Source organism: Melanostigma gelatinosum (assembly GCF_949748355.1).
Source record: "Melanostigma gelatinosum genome assembly, chromosome: 3".
NCBI classification, from domain to species: Eukaryota; Metazoa; Chordata; class Actinopteri; order Perciformes; family Zoarcidae; genus Melanostigma; species Melanostigma gelatinosum.
The window spans coordinates 3,577,004-3,588,796 of record NC_136636.1 but is presented as its reverse complement, the minus strand read 5'-3'; the positions used below and the strand labels follow the sequence as shown (position 1 = coordinate 3,588,796).

General features: G+C 43.9%; 1 protein-coding gene across 1 annotated transcript; it reads right to left on the bottom strand.

The window, feature by feature from the left end:
- Nucleotides 1-1,798: 1,798 nt before the first annotated feature.
- LOC306775554 (uncharacterized protein) lies at nucleotides 1,799-7,455 on the bottom strand (the record flags this gene model as incomplete). The annotated part of the gene is made up of 3 exons (XM_079266006.1): nucleotides 1,799-3,208; nucleotides 5,346-5,356; nucleotides 6,024-7,455. The coding sequence occupies 3 exons, from the start codon at nucleotides 7,453-7,455 to the stop codon at nucleotides 1,799-1,801; spliced, it is 2,853 nt and encodes a 950-aa protein (XP_079122132.1).
- Nucleotides 7,456-11,793: the final 4,338 nt, after the last annotated feature.

Here is an 11,793-nt window from a genome sequence, read left to right as displayed (position 1 = left end):
ATCAAAAATCAAATAGGAGTGATTTTAAATGTATGATTCATATGTTTTATTATTACTTCTTGGAGAATAAGGACACCGCATCACGGCATCTACAGTAAAAATCTTGACGTTCAAAACCAACTGTGAAGTTGTTTAATGTGCTACAGTTATTAGCTACCTCGCCTGCAAACTGATTTTATTTTGGGGGCTCATTCAGCAAGTGGCAAGAATAAAATACAAGAAAGCTAATGTGGGTTGTTGTTGTTGTTGTTGTTCAATGACTAAAAGCGTTTTCTGACAGAAAGCAAACACAGTGAAAATATTCTTGGGAGTTCTTCCAAAGGGCTGGTTCCTCGTGATGAAAATAGTCCTCGAACCAGTTTTCATACGGACTGCAAATAAATAGCACCAATAGAAATATCTGGACATGACAGACGAGTCGGGCCGGGTACTGGTATTCCATACCTTTTAGGGTATCAACTGAAATAACCCAGGAACAAGTAGTGTTGAAACTTCTCCGCAAAAGATAACCTGCAATCGATCTTTTCCATGCCCAGGTCGAGAAAGAAATGACTATTTGTACGGTTTTGTTATTAGTCGATCACAGCAAACGTTATTCTCTTTAATGTGATTGTGCCACGACCGCAGCAGCTTCTACCCACACGGGATGAGCTGCCTGCACACGGATCTGAGCACGGCCCTGCAGCTAACAAACTAGCAGCGCAAACAGTGCTAGCAGCGCAAACAGTGCTAACATCGGCATCTGCATCTCAGGTACTGGTTTTGGAACTGGCATCGTAATCTTACCCGGCCGTACAGATGGGTAAATATATATGTTTTTGGTATTTCAAATTTGGGTGAACTGAGCCTTTAAACATGGACTTCATGCGGATACAGTCTTGCTTCTAGGATTAAACATCACCTTGCAGAGGTTACGTTAACATATTATTATCAGTAAAAAGATGATTGTTTCTTTATAGATTATTTTGCCAGTGATCCATACGTCCATGGACAACTTTCATGCTTTAAAAGTCAAATGTTTTTGATTTGATCCAGGATTTGAACCTTTCCAGGATCAAGCAGGTCATGCCTTTTAAAATGATCTCAGCATTGACTCATCACAAGCTGCTGCAAATGTCCTGCGTACTGTCTATGAGGCAGATCCGATGAAGCTCGTCTGTGAAATAACACACACACACACACACACACACACACACACACACACGCACACACACACACACACACACACACACACACACACACACGCACCCTTAAAGTGATTCATCATTCTAAGCGGACACAAATATCACAGTGACTCCTCCTACCTGTGTTTCTATAAAAACCAGCCTGCCAATCGGATGACGACCTCCTGGTGACATCACATATGATGTCGCAGATAAAACACACAGACACATTTTTTAAATCTTGAGAGGACACAATGATTTTATTCATATATAACTTATACACCACCGGTGATACTTAGAATACACTGAACAAAAAAAGGTAAACGTTTCATGTTTCAAATCAAAAAAAGACCAACGATGTGAAAGGTCTGAGTATCTCTGCTCCTTATGTGTGACACAGTGGGACACCTCATTAAAACAATTAAAACATCAGTCAACAACTTACAATGAGAGTAAAAGCAGAAACGACATCAGTTCCTTAATCACCAGCATCACAAACAAATCAACACAACCCCCCCCCCCTCATCATTTCAGTTCTCCTGTTTGATTAATCATTGAAAGTCTAAATCAACACAAGTACATTAGATTACATCTCATGGTAAACTTCCCTTTAAGATATTGAATGCTGCGTGTGCCTACCACCAATCATAACTGTAATCGTCTTCAAACTCTGGTAAAATCTTAATGGGGGAGTTGGTGCTGTTGCCAAAGTATGGAAACAGCTTCTCAGTGAAGTTGTGCTTGAATGTGTATATGTGTGTGTTAGTGTCGGCATCAGTGAAGGACAGATATCCTTTGTTCCAGTCCAACAAAACTCTGATCCTCTGGAGCTTCTTCATGACTGAGAGACCGATCGGTGAGGCTGCTGGGAAGAAGACTTTATAGCTTCCTTTAGAGAATCCAATTCTCCACATTTCAGACCACGTACTCCCTTTCCTCTTGACGGACTCTTTTGCCACACCCAGAAACCAGCATTTACTGTCTCCAACCTCAACGACCCAGATGTGAATCCCTGAGTTGAAACCCTCAGAGCCCAGGACAGGGTTAAGGGAATCAAACCTCTCTGGATTATCAGGAAGCTGCTGTTTCTCTCCTCGTCTCACACTGGTCAGATCTTCAGACAGGATGAGTACTGGATGAGCAGTGTTTGGGTCCAGAATCACAGGAGTGTAGGAGACCATGTCCTTCATCTTGATCCAGATGTTGAAGGCCAGGTTGCCCAGGTGTTTGGCCTCGTCTATCAGAGCTCCTGAGAGCAGCTGTGGATCCTCCAGCAGGGGGCGCTGCTGGACTCTTTCCACTGCAGCCTTGTAGTTGTTGAGGAATGAGACGTCTTCAGCTCTCAGCTCGTCCTCTGTGGCTCTGACTGTGTCTGAAAGAGCTGCTATCTCTCTGCTCAGAGCCTCCATCTTCTCCTTCATCATCTGACTCTTCTGCTCCTCTTCCTCCCTCAGTGCAGCCATCCTGGCCTCCTCTTCCTCCTCTAGAAACTGGTGAAGCTTCTTAAACTGATCCTTAATCTGCCTCTCTGTGCGTCGGGCCTGGACCTTCATGTGTTGTGCTGTTTTATCAGACTTCACTTTAACTTGTTCAAAGAGCTTCAGTTTCTCCTTTAAGGGCTTCAAGGATTTCTGGATCTCCTCTTTGAGATCCTGTACAACTTCCTCGATGGGTCTGAATCTGTGGTTGTTGTGTGTTTTTGAATCTCTGCAGACGAGACACACCAGCTGCTGATGGTCCAGACAGAAGAGTCTGAGTTTCTCAGAGTGCAGACTGCAGAGAGGCTCTGAAGCTCTCTGATCTCTCTCCCGTATGAAGGACTCACACAGGTTCTTTATCACCAAACTAACAGGTGGATCAGTTCTTGATGATCTTCTGTTACACACTGGACACTCACGTGTTTGTTTCTCTGCCCACCAGTTCTTCAGACAGTCTCTGCAGAAGCTGTGGCTACACGACAGGACAACAGGATCCTTGAAGATGTCCTGGCAGACAGAACAGCAGAGATCCTCCTCTGATCTGGAGGCCATCGTGTTTGTAAAACGCTAAAAACAAAGCAGGCAGAGAGCAGAGTGTAAATTAGGCGACATCAATACGACTACGTTTGAAAAATACAACTTGGTTTTATTTTCCACGAAATGTGTCCATTTGATTACAGAGGACGACTACAAAGGAAGATCTTAAGTATCAGCCCCACCTTTTATCATTAAAGAGAACCATAATACTCTGTTGTATTTTCTGTAACTAAGCAACAATCTACTTCTTTACGTCCTTACCTTGAAACTATTTTCTTCTTCTGTTCTTCTGTCGTATTCCAGTTTTGCCTCCTGAACCTGTCCGCTCTCAGTGGACGTTGAGGATGAAGGTAAATCTCTCTCCGTCTGTGTTTCTCTTTCAATTACACAGAATTGCACTCTGTGTTCTCTGGTTTGTCTAATGTGAGTCATGCGAGGGGTGGAACTTTATCAAAGCTCAACTGTGATACGCTGAAGGTTCATCTTTCTCACAAGATGTGCTGCTCCATGATGGGGGAGGGGCCTAATATTTGGACTGTACCACGTAATCACAACCTACCTGGAATGTAGTCTTCTTTTCACATGGAGACTACAGAACACTTGATAAGCATCAGCAGTACCTGTTGTTGTACAATGTTGTTCTCTGCGTACTGTTCTTCAAACATCGTACTGGACCGATTGCTTCGGATCAATCTATCTTAGTTATACGTTGACCAGCTGGTGGCCTCAGGTGTGGCTCACCTCAGGGCGAGACGTTTGTGTTCGGTGACGTTTCGAAACTCCAGTTTAATTGGGTTGAACTTTGCACGCCTCTGAAGTGAAGTCATGCAATCAAACCGGATCTGTTGGAGTTCACGTTGTTCTGTTCGCTCTTCCACCGGCAAAGCAAAGCAGCAGGAGGACAGACAGCAGGATGACTGATGCTGACGGATGTCTGTGTTCATCTTTCACTCAGAAGTTATTTCATGGACATTTTACATTTGCTTCCAGTTTGTTATTAATGACTGTATATAGTGACTTGGCTGTTGGAAACATAACTGTTGCTGCTCTAGGAAGAATATTTCGATATATTTGGAATATAAATTATAATCCTGAATCCATATATGTTTTTAGAAGCAGTTATTTAGTGATGTAGAAAAGCAGAGTATTGATAAGAGTAGCTCCTAGTTGTTCTAAAGTCTTAAAGATAACTCTCATAGCTGAGGGCCACCATAGTTCTCCAACACGCTTGGAGAGGGAGGGCTGAGCAGAGAGACAATGCAAGAGATCTGCAACTAACCACGAGATGACAACACATCTTACACACTGAACCTTTATGAGACAACATCAAAGATTTTATTTACACAACAGCATCAAAGTCACTCCAGCCTTTACAGTTACACTATCCTAGAAACGTCTTCTGCTGAACATTTGTATTTGTATTTTCATACAATATAACTTGAAATGTATGATACCGAACAATGCATCTTCAAATGTTTCATACATATCTCCTTCTTCAATTCATTCTTTATTGGTTTACAGCTAAAGTTGTTTAAAAGAAGATAAAAAACCATCAGAGAAAGTTACAGATTAAACCGGCTATGAAATACATCATCCTTTATGAAGGCTTTAAATGTTCAGAACAGAAAGATTATACAGAACAGAAACAAGATCATGCACACTGCCTCAACAATTAAGACCACAACAAACTACAACCACAGCTAGCTGCATTATTTATGTACTCATGTTGAAAAAATGTGACTGAAACATAATGATCTTAGATGATAAATACTAAGTGATACCGAGCCAAAAGATGAAACTCTTTAAATCAACTAGCATGCAATGACTCCACCAGGCCAACAATCTTAAACTTCTGCGGCTCTGCTTTTTATATGAAACATTTGAAAACCTCCGTAATATAATAAAAACAATACTCGACTACAACAAAACTAGACGCACACAGTACACAAAAACCAAATCCATAATCACCCAGTGAAATAACAAAATACATGTTAATAGCTATTAATTATTCATGCATCTCTTGGAAAAGCTAAATATGTGTTTATCTCTCTTCTTTCTCCCTGTAAAGCATTCGTATATTTTTGATGACTCATCTTGAACTCTAAGGAAATAAAACAACTTTATTCGAGTTAACCCAACCCGTCATACAACCGTAATCGAGCGTTACCTCGTGGGTGGCTGGCGGAGCAATATCTTAGGAGTGTTTGGATTTCAGCTGGGAACAAAAACTAAACTGAGAAAGGGACTGTGGCCACCAACTCATTCAGAACATCATCAGTTATTTAAAGTTTGTGTTGTAATATCTGGCAGATGTTTATATTCAGAGTGATTCACAATGAGATTAACATGAATCAACATTCGATGATGTACCAACCCAAAAGGAGATCTGTACCTTTTAAATAAAGCGGCTGACTGAGAAGAAGTGTGAAAACTTTTTGTTTCAGACAGTATCATCAAAAGAGATTCTTCTTCTAAGGTGCATCATCATTTATTCACCGTTGACATTTTGATCTTCTTGTTCAGAGTGACAGAGGAGCAGAGACAACTTTAGTTTCCTGAATCAGCAGCATCACAAAATTCAGAACATTAAATAAGATTTAAAAGATTCAGGTCTCATTTAGGGTCAAATACAACAAAATGTTCTCGTCAGTAGTCCACAGAAAGTGCTTTTACACAACATGTCACTTACACCATTCATACACTGATGTCAGGGGCGACAAGGTGTCACCTGATCAGACGACCTAACATTCACACAAATTCATAGAGAGCAATTTGGGGTTCAGTGTCTCCCCCAAGGATAGACGGAGATGGATTTTATCGAAGATCTACGGACGACCAGCTGTACCACTGAGCCACAGCTGCCACATCTGCCTCTCGGGCCTTTCATCATCAGGTACAACGCACTCCATGCATTCCTCCTCCTCATCACCATCCACTTCTGTTGGGAAGTCATCACGACTGCTGAAATAGGGAAACAGCTTCTCAGTGAAAGTGTGTGTGAAGGTGTGTATGTGTGTGTCGGTATCCGGATCAGAGAATGAAAGTTGTCCTCTGTCCCAGTCCAGATTCACTCTGATCCTCTGGAGCTTCTTCGGCTCTGATAGAGCGATTGGTGGGGCTGATGGCGAGAAGGCTTTATATTTACCATTAGAGAATCCTATTCTCCACATTCTAGACCATGTTCTACCGTTCCTCTCAACAGACTCTTTTGCCACACCCAGAGACCAGCATGTACTGTCTCTAACTTCAACATCCCAGCACGGAGTCCTTGAGATAAAACCAAGGATGTGTTTAAGGGAATCAATCCTCTCTGGATTATCAGGAAGCTGCTGTTCCTCTCCTCGTCTCACACTGGTCAGATCTTCAGACAGGATGAGTTCTGGACCAGCAGTGTTTGGGTCCAGAATCACAGGAGTGTAGGAGACCATGTCCTTCATCTTGTTCCAGATGTTGAAGGCCAGGTTGCCCAGGTGTTTGGCCTCGTCTATCAGAGCTCCTGAGAGCAGCTGTGGATCCTCCAGCAGGGGGCGCTGCTGGACTCTTTCCACTGCAGCCTTGTAGTTGTTGAGGAATGAGACGTCTTCAGCTCTCAGCTCGTCCTCTGTGGCTCTGACTGTGTCTGAAAGAGCTGCTATCTCTCTGCTCAGAGCCTCCATCTTCTCCTTCATCATCTGACTCTTCTGCTCCTCTTCCTCCCTCAGTGCAGCCATCCTGGCCTCCTCTTCCTCCTCTAGAAACTGGTGAAGCTTCTTAAACTGATCCTTAATCTGCCTCTCTGTGCGTCGGGCCTGGACCTTCATGTGTTGTGCTGTTTTATCAGACTTCACTTTAACTTCTTCAAAGAGCTTCAGTTTCTCCTTTAAGGGCTTCAAGGATTTCTGGATCTCCTCTTTGAGATCCTCTGCAGCTTCATCGATGGGTCTGAATCTGTGGTTGTTGTGTGTTTCTGAATCTCTGCAGACGAGACACACTGGCTGCTGATGGTCCAGACAGAAGAGTTTGAGTTTCTCAGAGTGCAGACTGCAGAGAGGCTCTGAAGCTCTCTGATCTCTCTCCCGTATGAAGGACTCACACAGGTTCTTTATCACCAAACTAACAGGTGGATCAGTTCTTGATGATCTTCTGTTACAAACTGGACACTCACGTGTTTGTTTCTCTGCCCACCAGTTCTTCAGACAGTCTCTGCAGAAGCTGTGGCTACACGACAGGACAACAGGATCCTTGAAGATGTCCTGGCAGACAGAACAGCAGAGATCCTCCTCTGATCTGGAGGCCATCGTGTTTGTAAAACGCTAAAAACAAAGCAGGCAGAGAGCAGAGTGTAAATTAGGCGACATCAACACGACTACGTTTGAAAAATACAAAGGAAGATCTTAAGTATCAGCCCCACCTTTTATCATTAAAGAGAACCATAATACTCTGTTGTATTTTCTGTAACTAAGCAACAATCTACTTCTTTACGTCCTTACCTTGAAACTTAACTGTTTTTCTTCTTCTGTTCTTCTGTCGTATTCCAGTTTTGCCTCCTGAACCTGTCCGCTCTCAGTGGACGTTGAGGATGAAGGTAAATCTCTCTCCGTCTGTGTTTCTCTTTCAATTACACAGAATTGCACTCTGTGTTCTCTGGTTTGTCTAATGTGAGTCATGCGAGGGGTGGAACTTTATCAAAGCTCAACTGTGATACGCTGAAGGTTCATCTTTCTCACAAGATGTGCTGCTCCATGATGGGGGAGGGGCCTAATATTTGGACTGTACCACGTAATCACAACCTACCTGGAATGTAGTCTTCTTTTCACATGGAGACTACAGAACACTTGATAAGCATCAGCAGTACCTGTTGTTGTACAATGTTGTTCTCTGCGTACTGTTCTTCAAACATCGTACTGGACCGATTGCTTCGGATCAATCTATCTTAGTTATACGTTGACCAGCTGGTGGCCTCAGGTGTGGCTCACCTCAGGGCGAGACGTTTGTGTTCGGTGACGTTTCGAAACTCCAGTTTAATTGTGTTGAACTTTGAATGCTGTTGAACCGATTCGGTTGGAGTCCATGTTATCTGTTCGCTCTTCCACTGACACACTCTTATATAAAAATGTGCCTGTAACTGATAAGTTAAGATTCAAATTCTGTGATAAAACACACGACACGACAGAATGACGGGATCTTTGAAGAAGTCGTGGCACACAGGGCAGGAGAGATCATGCTCGAGGACAGAAGTAATTGTGTTTCTGTAAACAAAGCAGCCAGAGAACATACACTGGAAGAGAATCTGCTGTAGTGTATCTCCCGCTCTCTCTTAAAGTTTTATCTTTTAATCGTTTTTCCTCAAACTTTCATTCAACCAGCATCAGCTCCACATCTTAATATTCCAGTATTTCAGTGTTGTAGCTGTGCTCGTTCAGTACAAGTGGTTATAATCCTAACGGAAACTAAATAACGGAAACACCGAAAATAAGCTTTATTTGCATTACCTGAGAGGGCGGGATCTAGCCCGAATCAACTCACGTCTGATTGGCTGCCTGAGGACTTCCTGCCTGCACTCAAGGACAACATCCGGTTATGGCGGCTCCGCTTCAGCAGGTGATTACGTCTCGTCGTTTTTTTCGCCTCTAAATGCAAATTTGTCAGAGACGCCAACTCACAAGGAAGACTATATTTTTGTAGCCGAGGGTTATGTTGCGCTTATACTTTATAATAGTGATGGCGAGATGAAGCCTCATGAGGCCTCGTAACACTTTAGCCAATTGGTTCGAGAAAGGGTTCATTACTCGATGCTTCATGTGCACACGATACCACCTACTGGCCAAGTGTATAATCACAGGCAGCTGTATCTGAACCACATAATGTGATGCATTGAATTGTTGTGTCTGTTATGGCTGTTGGGAATGACTATGAATTACAAAAATGTATGACCAAATCATTTCTGTTGTTGAACACGGTGGAGATTTTGCGAAGTCGTGATGTCTCTACCAGCAAAGCCGTTGTTTAAATCAGGCATATGACTCTGAGGCTCTGAGGCGGTTGTCCAAAACCCCTGTGATGTGTACGGGTGGGCGCACACTCATTCACACACACACACACACACCCTCACCCCCCCCCCCCCCCCCCAGGCGGGCTCCTCAGTTCAGGGGAAGTCCAAGAGTTGAGCCAGCAAAATTTACACACAGAACAAAGATGGCGGCTTGGGATTCCCCGGGAGATGAAGGAGGGGGGGGGGGGCAGCCATCGCACCCCCGTGAAGTCCGGGAGGCCGGAGGCGGTGTGAGGCATGAGAATATAGGTCATTAGTCTAGAGAAGAAAGGAGGGAAATTCCCAGACAAAGTGAAAAAGACGGAGTCAGCGGTTTCAGGAAGAACCTATGAGGCGGTCAGATCAGTAAGAGTAGCCTGGGGGCACCCATAAATAAACTTAGCCTTGACAGTGGCGTCGCTAAAAATGCTGAGGAGCTCATATGGACCACGAAGGCAGACCTGGCTTTCAAAGATTACGCTGAAGTAAGGGTTTTTGTGTCATCAATCAAGTGATGTGAAGGGTAGGAATCCGTTTGAAGTCAGACATCTGAGGCCCGGACGGGTATATAGGGGCAGTTTTGAAACAGCAGAAGACCACTTGGAGAAGAGGACCTTGGAAGAAAGACTTGGAGCAGGAGTTGGAAGGAGTCTCTAACCCCGTGCGGCCTCCTGCCTGCACGGGGTGAAACTTTAACTTTTTGCAGAGTCTCCGGACTTTGAGAGTCTGAGTTTTTAAGAAAACTTAGAAGGTTTTTTGAAGTCGAAACAGGAGAGAAAGCTCACTCTGTCCAGTCCTGCGCTGGCCGAATCATTAACTTTTTCCTCCGTAAGCTACACAGCAAGCCCGTCTGCTGGCTGAGTCAGTGTTTTTAAGATCCTTTGTCTGTAAACTACTCTGAAGGGGTTTTTGAATACTTAGGTGATTTTTCTTATATTTTTCAGTTAACGATTTTCCTCTGCATTTTGGACCAAGAGACTATACTTTGATTTAAATGCAAATAAATAAATAACGAATTAGTTTCTTCGACCAAGTCCTTTTCTTCATATTTTCTTGAGAAACCAGCCTACAGAGGGGAGTTACGCCTCAGATGATCCCCTTCATCCCCTGAGGTAAGTTGTGTTTGATCCAGCTCGGTACATTACTGATGGCATTCTTGAAATGCCCAAACCACACTGATACTTATTCTAATAATAAATAAAAAAATAATTAATAATTATTAATTTTTCAATTTTTTATTATCGGATTAAAAAATCGTGAGGGGTCACCCCCCAGATATCACGTTACATGGCGCCCGAACAGGGACTCGAGAGGGATTAGATCCTAGAAACACTAGAACGTGTATTCTGGGTAGAACAGAGGTTCCCTCTCGGGTTAAAGTACACGAATCCTCCCGAGGATAAAAGAACAGTGATGCAACCTTCCCTACCAATTGTTGTTCGTAATAATATCACTGTTATATTATCGCATGGCTAGGGTGGGGTAGTATTACAGTGTTGATTTTAGTTAATATTTATTGTTGCAAAATTTAAAAAGCCCCCCCCCTTGCTCCTAGCAGAGAGAGCAGGGGAGGAGGGGCGGCCCCCTCCTTTTTGTTCAGAGCAGAGCGAGCAGGGGAGGAGGGGCGGCCCCCTCCTTTTTGCTCAGAGGAGAGAGAGCGAGCAGGGGAGGAGGGGCGGCCCCCTCCTTTTTGCTCCTAGCAGAGAGAGCAGGCAGAGGAGGGGAGGCAGCCCCCCCCTCTTTGTTCAGAGGTTAAGTTCCAGCGAAAATCTAACGGAAGTACTCGGTCCTTCGTCATCAGCTGTGGCTGCTCTGGTCGCTGCCTCTGGTTGACGTGGGCGGGCTCTTGTGAACTCATGACAATGTCACAGGTGACAGCTATTTTGGAAGGTGTCTTGACTGCAAAGAAAGAAAAAAGCAGGGACTCGAGAGAGATTAGGCCCTAAAACACGAGAATGTGTAACATAGGGGATCAGATTTTCTCTCTCGAGTTAAAATCGTAATAATATCACTGTTATATTATTGCATGGCTGGATACCTGAGAAGCATTAGGCCCTAAAACACTAAAGGTGTGAAATAGGGGATCAGATTGTGTCTCTCTCAGGTTAAAGTCAAAAAACGCCCCCTCCTTGTTCAGAGGAGAGGGAGCGATCAGGGGAGGAGGGGCAGCCCCTCCTTCCCTTGCTTTCACGGCAGCTCAGAATGAGCTAGAATGATGGTGGCAAAGAGACTTCACTAAGGAAAAAAGCAAACCGCTCGCCCACGACAAGCCACGACAAGCGGACTAAATGGCCCAAGCCAGTCCGAAAATGGCTGAACCTTCCCTTATCTTTCCTTCAGGGTGGAGAGGGAATGATGCACTCACTGAGGTCCTGCTTGAACAAGCCTCTCAAATAGGGACCAATATGCATGAGGGATTACGAAATGAGGGACACGACAAGGTCAATAGGTTTTTTTTTAAACAAAATCTAGTTCCTCTTCCTAACCTTAGAACACATCCAACACAAAGTGAGGTCACGGGTCAACAGTGAACGATGGTTGATGGCTTCAAGACAGCTACGCCAGGAAAAAAAGAAAAAGAAAAAAGGCAAGCCAGTATCCCATC